The sequence below is a fragment of the Enoplosus armatus genome, chromosome 18, assembly GCF_043641665.1.
Source record: "Enoplosus armatus isolate fEnoArm2 chromosome 18, fEnoArm2.hap1, whole genome shotgun sequence".
Classification (NCBI taxonomy): Eukaryota; Metazoa; Chordata; class Actinopteri; order Centrarchiformes; family Enoplosidae; genus Enoplosus; species Enoplosus armatus.
Genome location: NC_092197.1, coordinates 2,943,389 through 2,969,529, shown reverse-complemented (window position 1 = coordinate 2,969,529; position 26,141 = coordinate 2,943,389). Strand labels below are relative to the sequence as shown.

General features: G+C 44.0%; 1 protein-coding gene across 3 annotated transcripts; it reads right to left on the bottom strand.

Annotated features, from left to right (window-relative positions):
* LOC139301129 (synaptic vesicle glycoprotein 2C-like) lies at positions 1-24,593 on the bottom strand. 3 transcript variants are annotated; one of them, XM_070924436.1, is made up of 12 exons: positions 23,987-24,593; positions 15,596-15,776; positions 12,897-13,048; positions 7,255-7,388; positions 6,315-6,404; positions 6,099-6,226; positions 5,934-6,002; positions 4,194-4,358; positions 2,974-3,107; positions 948-1,151; positions 602-761; positions 1-184 (listed from the first exon to the last, which is right to left on the bottom strand). In XM_070924436.1, the coding sequence occupies exons 1-12, from the start codon at positions 24,591-24,593 to the stop codon at positions 1-3; spliced, it is 2,208 nt and encodes a 735-aa protein (XP_070780537.1). The 3 variants fall into 3 exon arrangements, with proteins under 3 accessions (XP_070780537.1, XP_070780535.1, XP_070780538.1); XM_070924434.1 differs by having other exon boundaries at positions 5,934-6,022; positions 6,116-6,226; XM_070924437.1 differs by lacking the exon at positions 948-1,151 and having other exon boundaries at positions 5,934-6,022; positions 6,116-6,226.
* Between the last annotated feature and the right edge of the window lie 1,548 nt (positions 24,594-26,141).

Below are 26,141 nucleotides of genomic sequence, written 5' to 3'. Positions count from 1 at the left end.
TTACATGAGGACATTGGCGCGTGTGTCTGGCAGTCGGAGCCCCACCAGGCCGCCGCCAACCAGCACGGACGAGGCCAGCAGGATGGGGATGGCCTTGGTGATGCCAACCAGCGAGCCAAAGATCAGGTTGCCCAGCACCGCGGCCAGCTTACACATGGCGTTACAGAAGCCGAAGCCGGTGCCCCTGAAAACAAGGAGACGAGGAGGACACAGACATTTATGTATATATAAATATATGTATCTAATGAATGTAACCTCTTTCTATAGCTGGAAAACACGTCATGATATCAGTGAATAAATCTGAGGTGAGAAACTGAACATGCAGCTGCAGAATCCGTCTTCATCGCATATCTACAACAAGCTTTTTTAAAAATATTTGTTCAATAACTGTGGCTGTTTCCAGGAATGACAAGTCACCATCTTAACGCTCCTTCTTTAATGAGTTAAATCTCACATCAAAGACTGAGCTCATGAGATGTTTGTTTGGAGAGACGCTTGCGAATTACCTGAAGTTATAAGGGAAGTGTCGTAATGTTGTATACCTTTAAAATGCTGTACATATACTTTATACAGTTCTGTGTGTAGTGAGTGCAGCACTCACCTCCTGTCTGTTGGGTACAGCTCAGCGGTCACCACATCCAGGGAGTTCCAGGCCGAGATGCTGAGGCCGTTGTAGAGACAGAGCATGAAGATCATCATGGACTCGCTGGTGCCGAACCAAAGGAAGAAGCAGCTGATGCCTGACAGCACCATGGAGCCTCCTGCGGGACACAACACCGCTCATCTTTTACATCTCAGACACAAAATAGCCCCATTTACGTCACCAGAGGTCACTGCAGATACACGGGCCAGCATCAGAAGAACATTCAAAACATTCTGCAGGAGAAAAGGCTGCGTTTCATAACCAGAGCGGGTCCTCAACCACCGGAGAGACTGTTATGTCATACCTAACATGCTAAGGCGTCCTATTTTGTCCATGAGGAGGGCAGAGACGATGTTTCCTGGCAGCACAGCCAGCGTTCCCAGGAAGTTGACAAAATAGACCCAGTAGGCGCTGTAGTCATCGTCGAATGTCATCTGACAGCCTGTCTTGTTGTGGTGGAAGGAGCTGTTGATCACCCTTGAGTTTGTTAGTTTGGCGTCGTCAATATCTGTAAATGTGAGAGAACGGTGTTTAAATAAAGCATTAGGATATGTTTTTTATCTGCCTGGCACCTTCTGCAGTTGGATAAAACAGCCAAGACTGGTCTCTTTCTGTGAGTTTTAAGCATCGCTGCAGAGACGAAATGCTCTGCGATGCTGCTGATATCAAATTCCAGATGTGTTTATCGCATTTATTTTACTGGTGGTGTTCAGTTCGGTCTCATTCATTTTCATCATTATTGGTTTGATACCAATTTGGGCTCAAAACATTTTTCTAAATGTAATAAAATAAACAAAAATAAAAAAGTTAAGTAAAAAGAGACTCTTGAAAACTAGATATTTAAAGAGACAGGGGACTGTTAGCTTAGCATAAAGACTGCCCTCGACCAAGAAATAGTCGTAGAACCACAATATGTAATTTTTTTTACACTTTTATTTTTATACAGATTAAACAAACGAGATACAACATGTTAACCCATAAGCCTCAGAGGTGCAGGTAGTTGTTTTACCTTTGGACAGAGCCTGGCTTGCTGTTTCCCCCTGTTTCCAGGTTTTATGCTAAGCTAAGCTAAGCTAAGCTAACCGGCTGCTGGCTGTAACTTCATATTCAGCATACACACACACACACACACACACACACACACACACGAGAGAGGTGTCTATCGTACCCTGTTTTTCCCAAAATGTCAAACTGTTCCTTTAATCTCAACGAGGCTCTATTGTTCATTTCAGGTTAAATAAAACCTTGCACTAGTATATCTGCATTTTTTTTTTATTGGATTCATTAAAATACCCCCTCTCAACTACAGTGTGTGCATAAGATATTAATAGTGTATACTCAGCGTGCAGTTTAAACGTCCGCGGGCTCTCTCCCTAAATAGAAATGGTGTATTAATAAACTTCCGCAGCTGCAGCAAAGAGAAAACATTCCCTGTTCTCACCTCTGCTCTCGCCACACTCGTCCTCCTCCCTCCCCTTTCCCATTCTGCCTCTCCTCCTTTCTCTTCATCCTCTGCTCTCTAGAGACACATTGCTGGGGGCAAAGAGACTTCATTTCCCACGGGGCATTACCAGCAACCTGACGCGCCCTTACTGTTTCCATGTTCAGCTCTTTCCTGGGCGCCGGAGGGGACTATTTTTCCACCCTGCGCTCCCACAAGGTCTGATTCAGCTCCAGCTCCTCTCAGAACATTTAAAGCGCCTGTCCTGCCTTTCCTTTTCTTCCTGCTTGTGGTTTCGTCAGCCCCCCCGCCCCCCCCCCCCACCCGAAATGATTGGTGTGCAGTTTTATAACATAGCCTGGATTTATTAAAGGTACGATTTGACGCCTTGGTTCCAACGTTTTCATATAAACAAAACAAGCTGTGATGAATTAATCATCGAGTGAAGAGAAAAGCTCACTTTTTGAAAATCCAGCTGCTCAGCGAATCCGGTTTATGTACCTGGCTGTCTTGAATTTATTTTTTTGCAAGCATCTAAAACATCAGATACAATAAAAAAGCATCACTTCAGGAATATCTGTGTGGTTTGAAAGTGCCATTTTCAGTCCTCTGCAGCCCAGCCAGGCTCAGTCGCCTGAGTTCAGAAAGGCAATCTGCGCAGGGGGCGGAGAGGTTAAGCAGTAATTTAGTGGCATAAAGCAAAGCCATAAATGCTCAAACCCATTCTCTCCTTCCCAGAAGGCTGGACCGAAATGAACTGTCAGAAAGAGACAGAGAGCCTGAGTGAGACTTATGTGTAAGGCACCCTCAGTTTAATAGGATATTCTGGGGTGGAAGGAAACGCCTCAGTACAGGGAAGGAAAGCTCTGACCGCGAGGCGTAGACTCACCCGTGTTGTAGAAGAAGGAGTCTACAAAGGTGCAGTTTTTGAAGAAGGATCCTACGGAGGAGACATCTTCAAAATAGCAGTTGATGAAAGAGGAGTCGATGAACGTGACCGCCTTGAACTTCATGCTGAGGAACCTGTGAGGAGACGGAGGAAATTCATAGATATGAAACGGATCAAAGGAATGAAGCACTGAAGCGACATTAAAGTGAAACAGCAAAGGCTTCGATACTGAATTATTCTTATTACTTATTATTAAATCCTAAATGGACAGTTTAAAACAAAAAGGGGCCAAAAATCGACGCAGCAGAACCAGAGACATTGTGTTTTTCATCCATCCGTTCTCCCTCCTCAAAAACCTGGCGCCTACATTACCCACAAAGCAACTCCACTGCTGCTATCATCAACAGATCAGATAAAGATTTTACTGATTATACTGATTACATATTATATGATAGATGCTGTATATATACACATAATGAGATAATATCTCATGTAACAACCTGAAAGGATCCATTCTGCGTGGTACTTTTACTTTTGATACTTTAAGAACATTTTGCTGCTAAAATGCAGGACTTTTACTTTTACAGAGCAATAATTCTACCGTTAAGTAGATAATATGATTACTTCTTCCACCTCTACTTAACGAAAGACCGGCACGTCCGTCCTTTAGCATGTCCACAGCGATATGGACAGGGGGACAGGGCGTGCTGCTGCACTCAGTATCACGGTCTTGATTTAATCTCTTAATAAACGTGCATCCTGGTCTCCAGTGAGGACGGGAAAGAACAAAAACAGCATATCGATGCGTCTTCTTTCTGGCCTTTGTGCAAGTGACAATCATAACAGAAGATGTGTGGGGTGTGTTTGGGAGAGAGAGAGAGAGAGAAGGAAAGAGAGAGAGATAAGCGTTTTAATTTCCTGGTGGTGAGGGCGATAAAGGAGGCAGGATTAATATTACCGGCAGCGGTGTGTTGTTTGTGGGAATGAGGAGTAGTGCTGCTGTCCCACAACGAGGACGAGAGGCTTTTAACCACAACAACACTGCACCGAGGGAGGCTCGGCGGTTTGGATCACAATGTGTAACACTGCAGCTGATTTTAATCCCCTCTTAATCATTAATCCTTTTTGTCTGAGAAAGCTGGGGCTCACTGGGAAATACTTAAATCCAAACAGAAGTCAGTTTGTGCACCCAGGCTCTTTTATGTTATTTGGTTTTTAACCTGTCATTCAGAAAGACTTCGTTTCTGTGGATCTGGTTCTCCAGGGTGAAGTTGAAGGTGAAGTCTTCGATGCTTTCGCCTTTGTGAATCTTCACTCTGGAGGCGTACTCATCGGCCTGGAGGTGCTTGATGACGTCCGGGAACCACACAGAGAGCCCGTAGAACCTGGACACAGCAACAGCCTCTGTGGTGAAGTGTGTTACATCAGTTTCCTGTCTGTTATTTGCAAACTGTCCTGAACTTTCGGTACATGATGTGAGGCTTACTGTGCGTCTGTGTATAAATACATTACAAAAACACTGAAAACATTACATGATGATAAATATATTAATAATAGAACGTGTAGCCAATCAAATCGCATACGTGTAAATACAATGGAGGACATGGATCAATAAGGAAATAAGGATTTTAATAGTTAAGGGGCGGATTCAGTTTCAAAGCAGCCAATCACATCTCTTCTGAGGATAGGCAATAAATGTGGTGACCCAATCAGCAAAGGCCATACTTCAAATGTAAGATGTAAAATGCAAATGTCCCAGGTCTCTTCAATAATTATGTCTTGAATGAAATGGTGCACAATGGTGAACAAAAGGCCAGGGTTGGGGATAGTGGGAGCTAACGGCCCAGTAAAGGAGAAAATAGTAGAGGTTCAGGGAGCTATTGAGAGCTAGCTTGTCTGGCTAGCGTGTTAGCATCACCGAGCTTCCAGAACAAAATGTTTCACAAAGACGAGGAGATTCATTTTGCTGTGCATCTTTCTGGTGTGTGCGTCTGTTTTTAAACACACAAAATGAAAATGGCGTGCGTTCCCAAACATGCTAAACTTTCCAGATCTTTGTGGTTGGAAAACAGTCCGAAAGACTGTGGCGTTTGCTGCTGCTTCCTCCTCCGGCGTTGACTCTTTTTATGCAGCGGTTGCAGTATCTCACATGCCGGAGGTGGATCTGAGCAACACATTCATAAAATAATAATCATTCTCTGAATTTGATTTCAAAGGTTGAAGGTTTATTGCAGCACTTAATTAACTCTGGTAACAAAGCAGCTAAATGTGTGTGTGTGTGTGTGTGTGTGTGTGTGTCCACGTATAAACGAAAACTGAGGGTTACATGGGTCAGAGGATCTGCTGGTGCATGACGTAATGTACATCTCCAGAGGAGGACAGGGCAAGGTGGTGTAAAGAGGTGCAGCTAGTTTCTGGGCTGGGAAGTCAAATGAAATTGGAAAGGAAACAGTTTCTGTGTTGGAACAAGAAGCAGTGAGAGCGACCAGACAAGACAGGACAAAAAAGGCAATAAAGAAAATAACAGGATCCAAAAAAGGAGCATGACTTGACACAAAATCAAACCAGAATAGAGTGGAATACATTACTTTTCTCGCATTCTAACACAACCTACTTTTGTCTCTTTTGTTAATTTTAAAAGATTGTCCTCAGGGCTAAAACTTTCCCGACGTGTTCGTACTGTAATTCATTAAAGCAGCCAGCAGCAAAATGACACCTTCTCTCAAACAGGTTCTCTCTCTCCAATCTAACCTGTCAACATTCATCAAGAGGCTGTAAGTGAGAGAGCATCTGCCTCGGTGCTTAAGTACTTCATTGACGCTGTTATTAAGCTGGAAAGTAGTGGTGACTCAGCTAAGTCTCGCAGAAGGAGACATTTAACGTGACGGAAGCACAGAATAATAATAATATATAGAGAAGCGAAGAAGAAGTGCTGGAGGTGATGTGAAAAAGTCTCTTACCCAAAAGACAGAGTGAACCAGACTGCAGCCAGTTTCACAGTGTTGTCTTTCACTGGGTAGTTGAAGCATCTCATAAAAGTCAACCAGATCTGTCATAAAAAAGGGAAAAGATTTTTTTTACCCAATTTAAATCTCCAACAACCAAAAAAAGTTGAGCATTAAAACAAAAGCAGGATACATACTCCTCTGAGCTCAGCCTTGATCTTGAAGAGGACCTTGAGCGCAGGGTTGGCTGACTCACTCTGCATCTCCACCAGCTCGTCCAGCTGTTTGGGGATTTTTATCCTGTTCACCTGCAGGGGGAGACACTGATCTGTCACCTGCTGACGGCACTGCAGCAGCAGGAAGGATGCGAGTGTGTAGAGGCCAGTGTGTACTCACGGTGAAGACTCTCTCGGGCTCGCCACGGGCCCGCATGTTGGTGTCGTGGATCTGTTTGAGCACCATCCAGGCCTCGTCATGTTTACCCATCTAATGGACGGATAAGTCATATTATGTGGACACGTTCGTCCTCGAGAGGTCAACCATGCTGGCTTTTCCCCCCGGGGAGTGTCTTGGATTTTAACTTCTGTTTATACTCTCCTTATATCAAGACTCAGGTTTGCTTCTGAGCAAATTGGACCAATACATATTTATAGTAATTGCACAAATCATATGTGCTCATTAGTTGCAAATTGCATGAATGCAGGGGTTTTCAAAGTCTAACACTGCTGGGCCCCTCTCAGACAAAATTGATTGCCGATCCTCAGACGGAGTCAGTTAGCTTGCTATGGGCTACTACTTGAGCCCTGTTTTTTAGCCTATATTTGTTAACATTTTGGCAAACTGGCATCATTAAAAGTATGCCGAATTAGCTATTAGCAGCTCCTGTTTGCAGTGTACCCGTGGACGTACAGACAGCTGTCACTGGATTACTTTGATGCTGAAGGAAACCTAAAAATGTGATGATTCTCAGGCAAGTTCTGGAATTATAAAGAGCATCTTTTTCTATGATTGCCGAGCGGATTTATGGATGGATCAACGATGCTTTTAAAGTACCTTCATTGCCTCCATGAGCTGTGTGTCACAGCCGCTGATGTAGCTCCAACTGCTGCCAAATCAGCAGTCAAACTACAATAACTAACTTCCCTTCCATGACCCCCCCCCCCCCCGCCTCCCCCTTCAAGATGCAATTTGTGGCATATAAACATTTTTCTGCATTTATTTTCTCACATAAAGAATTTGATAGATTTCATATTCTCTGATATCCATAAGAATCATTATCATTAAGAGTAATAATGGTGCTGCCTGCATCACAACACACTGTGTGTCTCTCTCTTACCTCCAGGAAGAAGCGGGGGCTCTCAGGCATAAAAGTGAGAGCTACCACTGCAGAGACGCACGGCAGCGCACACACCACCACAAACACTCTCCAGCTGTGGAACTGGTAGGCTGAACCCATGCTGAAACTCCAGCCTGCGCAAAAAGAAGCAGTCGCGTAGAAAGACACACATATAGTCAGAAATAATGTGGTACGGCATCAGGCCAGAGTCCAATCACAAATACACAAAAAGTGGTTGGACGGACCGTGGGATTTACGTCTCCGTCTCTTACGCTCATGAACAAACATACATGAAGTTTCTCTGCCACAAGCTGTTGAAATTAATTAGCCTGCAGATCAACTACGTCCCCAGTGTGAGCGCACACTCTTTGGCTTCTGTAGATACACAGTCCTTAATGTCTCTCTCCTGTCGTCTCTGTCCTCACCCCGTCCTCTTCTCACCTCAGTCTTTTTATTAGTTGCAACAGAAATGAGTAAAAGGTAAAACATGCTTGGATTATTACCGAGGTGCTGCTAATTATTTGGGACAGTATATTTACTGTCGGTTGTTGGTAGATAGCCTCTTTGTGTTCGGCTAGTTGTCTTGGGTGTCACCAGGTTGCTGCTGGGTGGTTGCTCTGTTGTTAGGGAACCTGCCAATGGTTGCTAGGGTGTTCTGTGAAGTGCAGTGACTTAAGCCTGAGTGTGAATGTTTCACAAACATGAAGAGAGACTCAAAAGATATCAGGTTTGAACAGAGAGACGAGTGCTGTGTTCAGGGCTTAGAGTCTGGATCTGGGCTGAGGTGCTGTGAGTCCATGGGAGGCAAAAATCACAGTTTTGGGCTGTTTTGGAGAGATGTTCGTGTGTCTGGGAGACATAAGTTTGACCACGTTAGTGTTTACCAGGTGTTTGTGTCACTTACTGGTAAATGTCACTTCAAATAAACAGATGAAAAACCTTTGCAGGGTGTAAATAAATGAAGCCAGGCAGACAGTACGGTGTGTTTTTAATAAGAAAGTGACGTTTTATCAGTTAAAACATCAAAACTCAGGGTCACGAAAACGTATCCCAGTTGGTCACTGGCGTCTGGATGATTTTTGTTTTTGACTTTATAAATTGGTGAGGAGTGAATGCTTGAGTGCATCATTAGTTTAGTTCCTGTGAGGTTAGTTTGCTGCAGTGTAGAAGGAGCCTCCGAAGGACACGACCCACATTTTCTTTTTCATGAATAGGGCAAAAATAACCTACATACTGTAGATGAACCATAGTACATACTGTATATATGTTGCACGTATATGTATGTATAAGGCAGAAGTAATACTCATCAGTATTAGTAGCAGCATCACTGCAGTTGAGAGAGACAGAGAGCTGTGTGTGAGACACTATTAAAAAGTGCTGAGTCAAATAGTGACTTGTATTTCTGAATGGAAGAATGACTCGAAACTAGAACTCTGCACTGTGAAAGGAAGCAGACATGAATGCATATGTTTTCATGAAATACGCGTGTGTCACTGTGTCTGAAATTTCCACTGAGTCCCAATATGAAGTCAAAAAAGTTAGAAAAGGCATAAAACTATAACTGTGATTTCTCAGAAAGTAAATGAAAATACAGAAAATATTAAGAAGCAGATTCAAGCTATTTAAATCCAAAGTGTGGTGAACCTTTTAAAATTAGAGCGAACTCTGTAGCCAAATGTCTGCTCAAGTCCACAAGCCTTTCCATTATTCTCTATGTGCTTTATCACACATTCCATCAACATTATATATATATATTTATATATATAATACAACATTATATATCAGACTGCAAAAGTCGCAGCACACCGATCGCCAACACGCCGCGAGTAACAACATGTGACGGAGCACTTTAAGTGTGTTTGGAAACCACCCAGGCTGTATCAGAGAATCAGCATCAGGAAAGTATGTTAGCATGGATGCTAGCGTGTGTGTGTGTGTGTGTGTGTGTGTGTGTGTGTGTGTGTGTGTGTGTGGCCTGTGGGGCTGCTCCAGCCTGTACCAGTACAAACCTCATTAGGGGGATTATAGCTTTAATGGACTGGAGGGGATGGCTGACTGATTCAGATACTCAGCGAGATTTATGTTCCTACTCTACAGTAAGTGAGCACGCCTGAGACACACTAACACACACACACACACACACACACACACAGACACACACACACACACACACACACACACACTGTCCTTGGCCGGCGTTCAATGCAGTGACACAATTTTTAAAGCATAGATGTGCCTGAACACACACAGACTGTAGTTATTTTACTGTATCACATTCTTAAAACCTTAAAAAGGGACAAAATGACACTCACACACACACACACACACACACACACACTCACGCACACACACACACCGTTATCTAGCCTTTGTCCACCAGTCAATGCAAAGAGCACTGCGGCGGAACCTATTACCCACACACCACTGCATCCTGGAGAAAAAAATGTGTTAAAACACTGGCGTCTAATCAATTGACCTCAATTATGAGCCTCTCTCACACTCACTCACATGAATAAAGTTTGTGACAACAGGCAGAGAGCCTTTGGATGGAAAACTTACATCTCTGAAGTACCCTTCAGAGCCAGGAGACACAGATACCTGTCTCCATGTGCTTGTGAGATAATGACTTCTTATTTTGGTGTTTATCCTGTAATCATTCAACACAAAAAAGGAAAATAATAATTGAAAAAAAACCACTGTTTGGTGTCACAGTTAATGTAAAATGCAGGGAGAGGTTTCACTGGAACTATGTTCTACCAAAAAATAGTCTTTTAAATGACATTTTCTCAACCACAACACCATAAAGTCCAGGCTCTTCCATTGTTCTGGGAGCGGGAGCAGAAAGTTCAGACATGGATTCATCAAAACCTGAACAAACAAAACCAAATCTGCGTGACTAGATATCATGAGGGGTCATTTTAAAAGACAACAGGACATATTCAACGACAATCCGGGTTGACGAGACCAGGATTACAAGGTGATCAGAATACCTGAACATATTAGTACATAAATTAAATAAAAAATACACATAACACCTTTCAGCAATACCCATTCAATGCATTTACATTCTATGATTACCTCTCAATACAGTGGTTTGCATTGTTAGTGGCGGGGTCCGCCATTCACATGCTGAATTGAAATTGCCTTCACGTGAAACGATGCAGCGTGCGACGTGTTCACTGTTCACTCTCCTGAACAGCTGTGTCACAGCTGTATAAAGTTACTGCTAATACAAACCGAACACTTCCTGCCGCCGCTGATTACACATTAAAAGCATTCAACTGGCGAAACGTCGGGCGGCTTTTATTTGCGAAGCCAGTGATACTTTCTTGCGATACGCACATCGACTCGGGGGCTTCTCAACTGATGATTCACATTATAGTTTTACGACTTTAAACGACGGGCTTAATGAAAAGTTAATTTTCGCAAGATGATCAAACTTTTTTTAAATGTATGTTTTGATGTTTATCTCTGTCTCTGAGGACGCCATGGCAACAGATTCTGTCTTTCCTGCACCGCTGATGTTCTGGCAAACAAAGAAACTCTTCCTCTTCACTCATCCTTTCCTTTCTCTTTGTTTCCTGTCGCCGCCCCCCTTCAGCCCTTCCCCCCCGTGTCCCCTCACCTTTCGATTATCCCCGACACAGGCCACATAAATCAAGTGCACCGTCCACCTCTCCGTCCCCCTTGTCCTCCTAATCTCTTTCTCCGTTCCCCTCCCTTCGTCCGCACCAGATTGATTTCATTTCGCTCATTTTGCTCTTATCCTCTGACACACACCTCTGTTACCCCCCCCCCCAGCTCTCCCTCACCATATGTTATGAGACATTTTATATGAGCCTGCAGTCTGGTCCTGAAAGGTTCTGGTGACGGTAAAAAGTTCTGGCTGAACATTTCATCCGTCTTTGCTGCGTCAGCTGACAGCTTGTCAGTGAGTATTCGTATGCTGATCTTCTGAAAGGCCTTCATGTGCATATTCATCGTGCAGGCTGACATACGCTTTTGTCGCTTTCTCTGCTGCTGCTGTTGTCAGAGCCTCCACCTACTCTGCCACCTGCTCTGCGTTCGCTTGCATTTCTAAACGAAGCCCCATGATTAGGGAATTATTCCTTCGCGTTGCGACGTATGTGCATCACTACAGCAGGAAGCATCATCAAGAGTGGAGCCATACCGCCGAGTCAGCCTTTATTGCCATCTCTATTTGCAGTTATGTTTAGACGAGCGACGCGAGTGATTCCTGACAGCGGGAAACTTCTGCTGTTTGGAACCTGGCTCGCTGGAGCTGAAAGCAGATGTACATTAAGACATTTTGTCCTTTACACTCTGCAGTCACTGCTTCTGTATACTGCCTGTATCTGTTTGTGTAAAAATACACCTTATCCATCGTTTCTTACTGTGTGTCTGGCACACTGACACGTCCTCCATTATCGAGGAGTACTACTGTTTATCAGGGTCGTCTCGGGACTTGACATTTTTAACGTTTACTAATTGGAAGAAGAAGTCCAGTTGCATTATAGGAAAAGTACAATCGAGCATTTTTGATGCTTGACTCATAGTAAGAAATAAAAAAAGATATCTTGGCCTCTGCTGCGTTGACTTTTTAATCCGTCCCTCGACTTTATTTACAATATTCGACTGCTGGATGTCCCAAAATGTCCCACACTGGAATGACTCCAAAACTGGAGATCCTTATAATTGCCCCCCCTTGGTTCCAGCACCTGCTTTATTACAGTAACTTCTAGTCCGGATGCCCTCTGAGCTGTTATTTGATGCTCTTCTTTCATTCAACTGAGGCACATAACCCAGATCAGGTGGCTCCTCTCATTCGCTGATCTCGAGAAGGTCATCCATGCTTTCTTCTCCTCCACTTATGATTATTGTAACGCACTTTATTCTGCTCTCAGCAGGCGAAATGTCCACAGACTGCAGCCAGGCTTTTATAGGGGCACTCTGCTGATTTAGGATTACACTTTCATAAAGGACTCATAGTTGACAGATTAAAGACAGAATTCTCCGACCTTTCGTCTCTCGCGTGGGAACAGTTTTCTATTATACATTTGTAGTCTCAGAGCACAAGTCGTCACCACCTTTTTGACATTGTCAGAGTTACTTTCTCACACCTAACAAAACTCTTCCAGAGCCACAGAAGGCATTAAACAACTGTTTCCATGACGAGGGAACTTGATCCTGATGTGTAAAATCGGTGGAGTGGCCCTTTAATGTGGCCATATTGCCTGAAAGATAGAAAGATAAAGTAACTGCCGCCGTGATAAACTCCTTTCTGTGAGTATTGTCAACTGTTGTTCAGCGTTTTGGCATCTGTTAAGTCTTCAAACTCATTAATCTGTCGCTCCAATATCCACTGAAGCAGATTTCATGAACGGATGTAAATTGCTGTTTTAATTGTCTCATTTTAGCTTGTTTATCCTTATTGTTTAGAAGTTTGTGTGTTTGAAAAGTGCCCCCCAAATTGTTAAAGTTCTGTGATCCAGTCTCCAAAACTTTAATGAAACACAGAGAATATCACTGTAACACTGATGAGGGAAAAAAGTCACCATAAGTGACTCAAAAGCGGCGTTTGTGTGGCTCACACCAGCGTGGCATTAGCACGAGTGGTACATTAGGTCAGCGTTGCCACTCACCATAGTGTGGGATGATGGCCCAGGCCATGGCCGAGGCGTAAATCCCTCCGATCATCCAGAACATGCACAGCCAGCTCAGATGCTCTCCTCTCTTCTCGCGAGCCAACACCTCCGCAAAGTAGGAGAACACTATTGGTACTGCTCCGCCGATCCTGCAAATATAGTAGAAGCTCAATGATCAGTGATGGCAAAGATGTACGAACGTGCGAAACAGATTTATGGATGCAGAAAATCATTTCAACAAACAAAAGGTTGTTTCCTCTCTTAACGTTTGTCAGACGTGCCGTGTCAGCATGCATCGATGGCGTCTTCACAACTGCAGCAACTGATTTAAGCTGAAACTGTCAAATCAATCTATGATTCCGCAATCAGCCTCTGGCCGTTTACATTTCAACAAGTTTTGATCATCAAGGAGAAACGTGATTTTGCCGCTCTATTTTCTTTTTGTTATAACTTGAGTTTGTTGATTGTTTTCAGAAGTTTTTGTCACTACTGAAGAAAGATTTACAAAGATGTAAACAGGAAGTGGCGACACAGTCCATTTGGATCGAACGTTTGTCGGATGCAACCATGCGAAGAAAATCAAATACTGTAGCACACAGGATATTACAAGTGTGTTTTCATCGTAGTGCCAGTGTCTCACTCTGTATACCGTCGTGTTACATAACGTCACGCCGCTCTGTTGACGCGAGGTGTGGCGGCACTGAACCGGACCATCAGCGAGGTGTCGAGCGGAGTCAGCAGCAGCCCATCTGCGTCTGCCTTGCTTTGTTTCACAGCTCCAGAGTTTCACAAACTAATTAGAAGATGGAAAAAAAAACACCCGACGAGACGAGATCGGAGTCGAGCTGGACGACAGCGAAGTGGCAAATTAAAAAGGAGGTTGTGAGTGTGAAGCACGGGGCTCCGGAGCCCGTTCAGAATGCATTACAAAACAATACTATTACAATTTAAAAATTTCAGCTTGACAGTAAAGCAGCTTGTTGGTTTCTTTAATCAGCATTATTTCTCTGAGGGACGGCCTCAGTTCAACGTGAATGAAACACGTCTTTTGACGACCGTATGGTTCTTTTTTCTTCCATCACACATCACGTAAGTCAGGATTAGAAATGTGCTAAACAGAAGAACTCCTGAGGGAAACGTCTGGCTCTTTAGCAGCTAAATGCTTCACTGTGTTTTCTGTCTGTTGTTCGGTGCCGGGCGGCCATCACACCGTCGAGCTTTTTAGAGCTTTCTTGCTGAAAACACCAACCTGCTGAGAGCTGCGAGAGCTAACTGGAAGTGTTAATAAACATATTAACTTAAGCCTGATCTGTGCTCTGTTTTGCACTATAGCTGAAATATTTTAACATCAGCTTGTTGCAGATTTCTACTTTAGAGAGTAATAATATAGATTTCAGAGATACAAATATTTGCATTCTAAGATTGAACACTTTAACATAGAGTTACGATGACTTGTCCTGAATTACAAGTTGTTCCCACGTAGTTTAAGTCATAACTGTAAGAAGGCCACTGAAACCCAATCTGTGACATATTGTCAGTTTGAATCTACACAATGAAACAAGCAGAATCTGGTCGAACCTGCAGCAACGCTCGATGTCGGATCGTATTTTTTCTCCCCAGACTGAGGTTGTAAAAAATAAAAGATGGAAAACCCAGCATTTCTTGGAAATCTGTCCGGGCAGATTTCCACAAAAGATTTTACATATTCCCGCACAGTATATGTAAGATCATAAGTCTCTTTTATGTGCACCGTACATACGCACCTGCATACAGATGGAGAATTAAGTGATGGAGTAAAAGCTAAATCTAGTAATTAAAAATTGAACACAAAGCCATTAAGGTAGAAGCTGTTCTTTTAGAGCGAGATACAACGAGAGGCAACTGTAATTAAGTGCAAATCAGGTGACTCTACTGCCACAACAGCACGATTAAACAGAGTGTACTGATGAGGGGCTGGACCTGAGAGTTGTGATGATGATGATGATGATGTGGAGATATGTACACACTCAAATGTTTTGTAGGATTCTAGTACAGCAGCCCGAAAATACTGTTTTTAATAACTCTGTCTTGGCTCTCTCCAGTAGAGGCCCACAACAGCCTCGTCTGCCTTTAATTTACATTTTGGTCTCATTAATGTAACATGAGGCTCACCGTAGACCTACGTCAGCTAAAGTCACCACCACTGGTCCAATTTAAAATGTAATAGTCCAAACGGTCCCACAGATATGCTTGTTTCATGTAATTTACTGTATATTGGCTCGTTCCGAGGCTTGACGTTTGACATCGAGGTGACCTTTGGATGTCAGATCACTGAGACGGGACGATGAGTCATTCATGAAGGACGTGAGCAGCCAAGCAGAACCACACCAGCACTAAAACGCACAGATGTTCATCCACTGTGCTCGGATCATTTCTGCAAACGTTTTTGTTTTGTTTTAACCCCCCCCCCCCCCCCTCCTCCTCCTCCTCCTCCTCCTCCCCACACCACCACACACTCAGGGGATGAAGATGGGCTGGTGCCAAGCCGTTAGAATAACCTTTTGTCATGTGCTTTGACTTTGGAGGAGGGGGGACAGCAGAGGAACCACTGGGAAGATGGATCAGGCTGAGGAGAGGGTGAAGCCCTCAGAGGGGCCGTCGGTCCCTCAAACACACTGAGGAGACAAATATCCCAGAGAAGAGGAGAGTGAACTCACCCGAAGCCAGACACCATGCGGCACAAGAGGAACATACTGTAGCCTTGGACAAAGGAGGAGAGGAAGGCGAAGAAGCCGTTGACAGACATGGATATCAGCAGGCACTGTTTACGGCCCACTCTGTCCGACAGGCCGCCCCAGAAGAAGGCTCCGAACATCATCCCCAGATACACAATGCTGCCTGGAAACAGAGAGGGGGAGACAGAGAAGGATGTCAATGATTCCAACCATCTGGAGTCAAATGTTTGTTGCTGCCACAAACACACGTAGAATAGCATTCAAATTCAATACATTCAACATAAGCACATACTCTGAAACAAAGATCCCTTTGACTGACAGTTTACAGTGCTCTCTGGTGGACAAACGATGTATTGTGCCGTTGTTCAAACAAATATTTAGCATGTGTGCACTGCAATCTCTTGCTGCATATTACACGACATGTACACCAATGCCGATATATATATCTTTGATTACCTGCAACCAATGAGCACTGCCGATACATTGGCCAGACTCTACTTACTGTACGTTCATGAATTTATGTATTTGAGCATTTTCTAAACATGTCAACACAGGTGCCTATTTGAAATAACATCTTGTTTAAAATACAGAAATACTCAACACTAAGAAATATGAGAATGCTTGTTGTACCTCTGACCACACACATGGTCACAGGTAGGTGTGTTCTGTTGTGTCACTGTGGCTAAAATGGCTAAAAGTTGCCTATTTACACATAAGTCCAATATCCAGTCCTCCTTTTAGCTCTGTTTTTGGTCTCCACCAGCTCCTGAGGGAAGCATCTGGCTGTTTAGCAGCTAATTGTTCCAATTCATTTACCAGCTACTTGCTAACTTAGCCTCGGCCTGCAGTTCGGTGCTGAGCAGGTAGCGCAGAGGGGGTCCATCAACAGCTGCCTGCCTGGAAACAAGGCCGATGAGAGCGAACAAGAACAGTACATTTGGCTCATCACTACATGAAGCTTTAAGCTTTAAAAGCAGATTCTAGCAGTTTGGTGGTCCCTTCTTTAGTGTACTGCATTAGCTTCACCTTTGTTCAGTGCAGATTCATTTCAAGGTGCCTCCTCCAAACGTCTACATTTCAACACAATAAAGCTAGTGGAGCGTAGCTGTAGCGCCCACAGGCCCATTGTACAGTATATAAAAGCTACATGTCCATTACACATTAATGAAAGACATTACACCGTATTAAACATGTTAGATTGGTCTGACACCTGGTGACATTGCAGGTATCAGCGGCCTTGTATGTCTTTGGTCCTGGACACACAGACATGCATGCAGAGTTGCACACAAAAACACACACACGGCTTCTAAAACATCAGCCGAAGCATTAAGTGGTGCTTTCCAAGTGCATCGGAGGAGTAACAGAGCTCAGACTGAAACTGGTTCTGTTGTTTCCCAGCTATCGACTGAACGCTGAGAGGTCACATAAAATCTGAGTCTATATAAATAGCAGAGCTGGAATCGATTAAGTCAACGCTGTAGATCAACCTGACTGTGCGTTGACCGGACCGAAGGTACCGTTTTCCATTTCCCAACTCTGATTGTGACAGTCGGTGTGTCTGGGCAGGGTCAGTGCCTGGTAACAAACATCACATGATAAAACTTTAGCGTGAAGGGATGAAGTCGCAACAGCTGCCGTTAGATTGCAGTAACGTGCTCAAACAGAGGCTTCGGTTTGCATTTCCTTCATCTATTAACTGGTACATAATAGGATCATTTGATAAACCAAATATCTCTTGCGATAACATGAGGATTTGATTCCAGTTTAATTCTGTCAGACTGAAGCGACGGATGCTTTTTAAAGAGAAACAGAGCAGTAGTTGACCTCGCAGCCCTGCTTTTAAAGTCCAGGCATTCGTCTCCTGCTGCTGCGGCTCTTTCCGCAGGAAGTCGGGGTCATTTCTCTTCCTGTCCCCTGCAACATGCAGCATGCAGGATGGGTGGTTGGTGGAGAGGGGTGGGGGGTGGGGGGGGGGTTGTCAGGCCAGTAAATAATCCACTTTACTCTCTACGTGCTAATAAAAATGCTAATTCGTGCGGAGGGGGAGATGCGATTGTTTGACGAGGCAGCAGCAGAAAGAACGCAGACAGGAAAGGAAGCCTTTTCTTTTTTTTGAGGCGATGGGACAGATACGCTGAAAGTAGAGGCTCTTATCAAGCTGCGCAGACATGATGCTGAGAGCTAGTGATTCATTACAGGTGACAGCCACTGGATCTATCTATGCACAGCCACTGCGGAGAAGAGCTCTCCTATAGGCTGCAGGATATAAAGAGCAGGCTGCACCACCGCTAGCTCACAAATATCAAAGTGAACATCAACGCCGCTGCATTCTGCACGAGCTGGTGACATCTTTTGAGCTCCACGACAAAGAATGCATCTGAACGCATGTACTGAAGAAGATGCTATCTGCTAACACCGGCTCATTTGTTTTATGGCTCCCCTCGCACTGGGTTTGTATCTGTAATAAAGGGGGAGGGTAGTGGTGGCGATGGGACATCAGAGACGCACTATGAATCCTTCTGAGATTGGATTTGAAGGGTTCAAACTCAGGTCAGGCCTTAAAACCTCCACTTGCCTGAAGATTGCCGGGCTTTTATGTAAATTAGAGAGGGTCAGTTAAAAGCAGTGGAGCACGGAGGCAATAGCTGCGTTTAACTGTTTGGCCTCATGCAGGTAACACACTAACAACTGAACATCTTACGTCCACAAACACAGGCTTCAAACCTCTAATACATGAGTCCTTTAAAAGCAGACAACAACTAAATATAAGTTATATGCTGTACGTCATATGTGGTATGACTAAACTAAACACACACTAAAGTTTTATAACAAAGTATAAAGAAGATATCACTCAAAAGCTCCAACCGAGTGACATCCCTCACGTCACGATATACCAAATTCAAGATGCCTCTCTAGAGCCAGTGTTCGGTTTGTCCGTTCTGGGCTACTGTAGAAACGAGGCAGGCAACATGGCGGGCTCCGAGGAAGAGGACCCTAACCGCTAGAGGAAAGTATGAAAGTATGTTTTTAAATATATAATTTATGTGAATCAATCCTTCAAACACATGTTAAAGTAGACATGGTGATTTGAAGCCACGACGCAGTCACTCTCAGTAAAGTTGTACTGAGCCCACCTGAACTACAGAGCTAATCCTTTTCTCCCAGCAGACAGCGTCTGTGCTCTTTTTAACGGTACACTGTGCAGCTCTTCTCTGCATCCACAGGGATTATTTCAGCTAACTCTTAAGTTGTCTCCAGCAGTCTCCACGCACGCTGCTTTTCATTTCTTTTCCTACAGTAATTAGCTCTTATGTGTAAGTGTAATTCTCTCTTGACACCTTTCCGCTCTGTTTTCTCTCCACGCCGCCATGCAGTGTCCAGGCATGGATGAGAGGACAGCGCAGTCAGACTGCAGTTCGCAGAATCGAGCGTTCATTTCCTCAGCGGGAACGTTCGGGACATTATGTGAGCGCTTCAGGGTTTAAACAGATGAGGAGATTCCCAGAGGGCTGCGTGTGATTGACAGGTGGGCTGCAGCAGGGAATGAGAGCAGAGGAGGGGGAGGCAGGGAGGGGAGGGGAGAGAAAACCCCCAGGAGGAAAGCACATTCCTCCGGTATTAATTACATCAACACCTGCTGATTTGTTTTCGCTCAAAACACTTAAAGACTTGTGTCTGATTGAAGTTCATCTACTGTACATGTTTGCAGAGAAGAAGTTATAATATCAAACATCTTCAGACCCAGAAATAGTCACCTGATCCACAGAGAGCTCCATCCAGGTTAGATGCAACTGTCATAGAGGCAAAATGATTAATTCATTAACTGAGAATGAAGACTGGAAACAATCCCACCTCCGATTTATAGGGAAGAGAATCATTATTGAGAGAAAAGATGAGCAGTTTAGAGGGATTTAGTGACGAGGATGGAAACCATCCATTCTCACAGGAGACTGTACGCAACAAGTATTACTCTGGAGGAATTTATCATCAAGTTTTATTATCAAATATAATCAAATCCATAGAAGCTGATAGAGCCAGTATAATATTTGAAACTCTTTCAAGTGGGAGTGATTTTTACCTGTTGCTCAGCATCGTCCTGTGCATGGAAACAAATGCATTAATGCTAGTGCATCATGCTGCGAGTTATTTCTTATTTAGGCATTATTACAAGATGGTCACTCCAAAGTGGAAATGTCGTCTGAATATTGTATTTTTTATAGGGTTAAATATTTATAACCAAGAGGAAACCAGGCACGAACGAACTGTGTGGAGCTGCTTTTTAATTAGCATCTATTAGTGTTAAAATGACTTTTTTTTTTTTAGAAATGGCAAAGTCAGTCGGTCGGTCAGTCGGTCGGTCGGTCCACCATCTTGGTCCAGACTGAAATATGTCAACAGCTATTAGATGGACTGACGTTTGGACTTTCCTCTTGTGTCGCCGGCAGGTCCAAGTTTTCACTTACGCACTAAAAGACATTTCCTGGCTCCCAGACAACGTGTCGTAACGACGCTGGCGATTCAGTCCCGTCAATTTAGCATGTTAGCACGCAGAACTAAGATGGTGAACGTGGCCAACGTTACCTGCTAATCATCAGGAGCCTATGTGAACGTCTTTTCCCCACTTATTTACAATATGAAGTAAACACGGCATCAAAATGTGTGTGTGTGTTCTCCATAGATCGTCATTTGTGTTGCATCTTCTATCTTCTACTCAGCTTAAGGAGAAGCTTGTTTTCTCACAGGTAAAAGTAAAGCTTACAATCCCTTCACACAGCGTCTGATCAGGGCACCAAGTGGAACTATCTTTTTTTTGTCCTAAAAAGGTTTGATCATCATCGTCATCATCAGCAGCAGCAGCAGCAGCACACTGACAAAGACCTTACGAAGTGATTTCTGCTCCGTGTCCATGTCGCCTGCTCTAATCAATACTCCACACAGCGACTCAATCACGTTTTACGGTAAAAAGACCTCTTTGCCTGGACGGTGAATGGACGAATAGATCCTGTGGTGGTGCTTTGTTGTGAAGGAGAAAGAGAGGAGGACAGTGAATGAAGAGATGGTAACACGTGTTGTTGTCCCTGGGTGTTTTTATATTAGCTAACGTCAGGCTGCAGCGGAGCCCGTTCATTACTGCGCTGTGTTGATCAACTTCGGCTGTCGACGGCACGCGTAAAGTAACCGCAACACACAAAGCAGTTACACAAAGCTCCTCCGAGCGGACCCTCACTACACCTGCTGCACGGCGTCTTACTTTACCCAACATCCTCAAAAAAACTGTGGTGCAGGAAAACACCCGCAGACAAATTAAAAACCATATGTGGTGGAAGAGAAAAGAGAGGGGAGGGCATCGATAGGAAGTGTGTGAAAGCAGCCCCCCCTCCTTCTCTTTCTCTGGGGAGGTACGTGAGCCAGTCTACCATGGCTAAACTGCAGTGAAGCACAATGCTGCAGAGATTAACTCCAGCCCATATCTTCAGATCGCCTGCATGGCTATGAGACACAGAGAGAGTGTAAGAGAGGGATTACAGCAGGAGGGCAACAGAGAGGACAGACAAGAGCAGGGAGAAGAAAAACTGGAACATCCCGTATCTGGATAGCATCGCACCTTTTATTATATTAAAGGGAAAGACATTTGGAGGGGGGGGGGCAGTATTTGGAGTAGATTATGGGGAGAAATGCTCGTAATGCATGCTAATGAATGAATGAGTTGTTTTGGAGGAAGACTTGTGTACAGTAAAAATGTAAAGGCATCATATTGCATCATTTTAAAGTTTAAAAGATGGAGAAGGGCACTTTGGAAGACATTCGTCCCTTTTATTTAGTGTCTTTAAAGGTGGTTTGTCACAATTAGGGGCGGATGTTCAAATTGACAGAAGAAAAACTACGACGGTCGTCATAAAGAAAACTAAGTGTGATGAAAATGCCGGTGATGAATGGAGATGTTCAGGACGGCTTCGGGAACGTCAGATAAATATATACGAAGCTGCTCACCGCGTTTATTATTAAAAGGTACATTTCCATTTTTCTTGAACGTGATTTAAAATGATTGATGTGAACGTTGTTGGCCCTCGCTGCCTCTGAAATCATTCCTCTCACGACGGTTTTACTACATTTGAGCACCTTCAACGCTTCAAAAGAACTGTTTTCACTCTGATGAGGACGCAGGGCTTTTTTTTTTAAAACATCAGCCTGTTCGCTCTTTTGAAATTAATCCAAATGAATGTGCTGCCTTTTGAAGTTGTCTGTCATGACTAGAGCTGAACGGACAAATCTCCCCCCACCGAACTTTGTCCAGCAACTCTCGTCTTCTCAGCTTTTATATGTTACCAAACTAACTGCCAGCAAAGCAAGATGGAAGCAAAGCAACCTCAAACAGACGATCTCACAAGTTATCAGCTTTATCTACGTAATATTTTGGAAGGATAATGAAGCACATTTCGTCTTTCAGCCTGAAAGAAGTTTATTCAGAGGTGCAGATCGTGATGCACCGAGGCTGATTCAGCTGCACGAGGCTGTAAAGCTCCTTTCCACTTCATCAGTGTAACTCAGCCGAAACAAACCTCCTCCACCACTCTGCTGCTTTAATACTGTATTATTTTCAACATCATTTAATGTGAATGAATTATTTATAATGAGCTCCTGATCTTATTATTTCCCTCACTTGTTTTCGGTCTCTTTCCAGCCAGATGTCCACTGGAGAGGCTCTTACTGACCTCTTAAAGAGTCGCTGACCTTCACAGAGAAACCGTGGTGAAAAAAAAAAGTCACCAATCAGTTCCATTGTGTAAGGTTTATTCCTCTAAGTGCGTCCACAAGCGAGCATATACACACATCTTTTATTTATGCGGTGTGTGAGTGAGTTGGTAAAATGACTCATTCTCTTTCTATTCTCTCCCTCCTGTCTCCCACTGAGAGATGAGTCAGAATACGGGTGAAATCTGGGTGAATAATAAACCATCCTGCTTCCAAACAACAAACAAGGTTAGCTTTCTAAAAGTAAAGGGGAGTTTCTTTTAATCTTTTTATATAGAAACGACAAGTGACTAATGCTGTATTTTAACACCAATGCAGCTATTTTTGATATCAGCGAGAGAAATAACGAAGCCAAATCGCAATCAACACACATTCAAACGCGCAGACGCATTAGTGGCACGCAAACACACAACTTTTTCCCCTCGCGTGGGAGAGATCCATCTCGCTTAACACACCTCCTACTCATGTATCCAAATACCTGGTGCCATGACAACTCATTGGCGAGCTCCTGAAGCAATGAGATTACAGTTGAGCGTGTCACCCGGCATTGCTCTCCATGCACAACCCTGCATGTCACAAACAACACGCATCATTAGCAGACTGCTAGCAGGGAAAAATAAAATATTTATACCGACCTGTAGTTTCATGTGTTTTACCTCCATCCAATTGCATCAATCAGAACCCATTTCCACGCCTGCAAAGAGAGACTTTCAGCTGAATTCATGGCTTCTGCAAGCAGTGCCAGATGAATTTCAGGTGGCTCACTACGCCTAGAAGTCAGTATTTCTCACTGTCACTTACCAACAAGATAGTCAAGATCTTGACTGTGTGACAGTCACACTATTCTCGGCAACAAATCTAAATCTCAGAGAGCTCTCATGCAGATTCAGAACATGCCCGGTGAAGTGAAGTGCTTTAAGCTTTCACTCAGTAAGTCAGTATACATACTGGCCGTAACCTGCTTCCTCTTTCCATCGCCATCATTTAAAGCCATAATATGTAACATTTCCGCATTAAAGACCCATGTTATACATCCTCTTTGCCCACCTCTAGTTGCTATAACTTCCGGGGAAACGCCAGATGACACGTCAGAGAGTGAAGAAGGTCGAGCTAGCTCACTAGCGCCAGAAATTACATACTGTGCCTTTACTCTGTAATCTTATTAAACGTTTTTACAGTAAATTTGAGGCTTTCAGGTCAGATGCTCTCTTAAAGCCCCTGAAAACTGTGACTGTGAGGGTGTGGCTTAGCATCAGCACGTTAGCATTGTACCATACGTGCAAGTCTCAGAGCCGCTAGCTTGTTGACTTGTTGACTCAAATGTTGCTAAACTCTGGTTGGTGTAAGGAAATATGACGTCCCCCTTTTTTTTTTTAACACACCCAATAGTGATGTCATGGTGCACTGGCACACCCTGGAGTACACCTCTGCATCACTGCAGCCAGGTGAGCCAAGTTCAACCACTGGAGGTCAGCAAAAACAAGATTTTCAAGGGGTGTTAAGTTGCTCTTTAGGCTTCTGCATTTTATCCCTGTCTCAGTACCAACAGGTGACACACAGTGTTTGTAATGTATCCGTGAAAGAATACAAACAAGTTGGTGTGGACACTTAATAACTTACCAAGCCATCCGGCACCAGAGTTGGGGACACACATGTCTGTCTCAGCGCTGGGCAGGACGAAGCCCACCACGAACACCTCCACGCCGTCTGACATGAGCGCCAGGCCGAGCACGAAGAAGAGCTGCCACTGGAATCTCCCGTGGCCACACTCCTGCATGATCAGCTCGTACTGCTGGGCGAGCTCCTCCTCATCTGCCTGTCTCTCATTTTCCAGCTCCTTGCGGCTCTTTAGGCTGTCAGAAACCGGCTGGCCCAGAGCCACCTGACCGTCCCGCAGCTTCCCGTCATTGTGGGCAGGCACGCCTTGGTACTCCCCCTCGTAGATCTCATCTTCGTCGTCGTGGCCCTCCGTGGCGTCACTAGAGGCCCCATCCTCGTCGTTGGCCGCGTTGTCGGCGTAGTGACCGTCTTGCTGTGCGTGAGTATTGTAGTTGTTCTCTTCTTCGTCCTCGTTCTGGAAGCGGTTGTAGCTGCGATGAGCTGAGTATTCGTCTGAGGCACGATCAACAGTTTTGCTGAAATTTTTGGCAGCTTGCCTCTTGGCTTCTTTAGCGATGTCCTTGGCACCTTTAACCAAGGAAGTCCTGTTGTTATGTGTTTCATCCATCTTGGCACGAGGATATTCTGCACTAAAGGTCTTTTAATTCACCTCTGTTGAGCTTTTATTCCACCAGGAGCTACAAATGTAAGCTACCTTATTTCTTCTTTCTTTCTGGTCTTCTATTCCCAGACAGAGCGAGACTTAAGGCAGTTTATTAGTGCTGAAATTCCAGTCAGCTGCCAGGAAACTAATGATTAAGTAATGACGTCTAATTCCATTGGATGGGAGTAGCCAGACGGTGCTGAAATGGAGACAGTTGATCTCAAATTGGAAAGATCCTCAGTCCTGTCAGAGCTCAGCAGAAGAGACCATCAGCCTGTGGGGACGGAGAGAGAAAGGCAAGTTTAGCTTGATTATAAGCTGTCTGTCACAAATACTTGAGTATTTCTTGGCACGCCGGAAAGAACTTCAAAAGAACATTTCGACTCTGAGAACGCCAAACTTCCCACTGAAGCTGATACAAACTGTAATCCGCTAATGAAGTGGAAATGCTTTCCTAACGAGTCATTGAGAGAAAACTGTCAATGAGTATTCTCAGACTGAAAATGATCTGATGCTTTCAGTCTCTGATATTTTAATTGGGACGTGAACAAAAAAAACCCTCTGTATCCAGTGAGAACCACAAATGTCTGCGTCATATTCACCGAAAAAGGTCGTACGTAAGACAACAAATGACGCAAACCCATTGACATAAACAAGTGTGGACAAAATATTACAGACACGTATGAATATAATGCAATTCATGAGCACCACAAGCTAACGGCTCCAAAAAGAGTTGAACAAACACACCTGGCGATAAGTCTGTTAGCAGCAGTTTGGGACTTTATAGCGTTTTTTAAAGAAGCGTTGGGGTTTTCTGGGCCACAACTCGACTCGTTTTGGTTCACTCTCACCGCTCTTATCAGCGCCATTTTCAACCACAGCAGGAAACTGTTTTCAGCGACACAGACAGACACAGTCAGAGATTAGCTGGTGAAGCAGCTAAAGAGACAGATATAGTTGGTGGAGACCAAAAACAGAGCTAACAGAGAGAGAATATTAGACTTACATTTGTCATTTTGCCTGAAACACAACTCCAACTGAATGCTAATGTTGCTCCATAACTGCTGGATGTATAAATAAGCAACTGTTTGCTAACAAGTTAATGTCAATGTTGTGTTCTCCCAGAAAGTCACTGCACACACATAACCCCTGTCAATACTGGAATTAAAATAATTCTTACTGTATGAATCATACAGCGTGTTGCAGCACTAGTTTGTCTTTTGCTTTATATTGTTCTCATGGCTTTTTTTTTTTTTTGATTCAGTGCACATTTGTGTGCAAGTCAAATAAAAACGATATTAAGTCGAACTGAATATTATTCAAACATCCGACATCATTTATTCATTTGCATTATGCATTCAGAAATATTACATTCTTGGAGATTTGGCTTTTGCGACCATGTTTTCTGTCAGCGCTTGTTCCTTTCTCGGCCATGTTTCTTGGCTGGGAAAACATGTCAAGCCTGTATGAATGACTCCCCTCGGGACTCCCTCTACTGTGACACCGCCATGG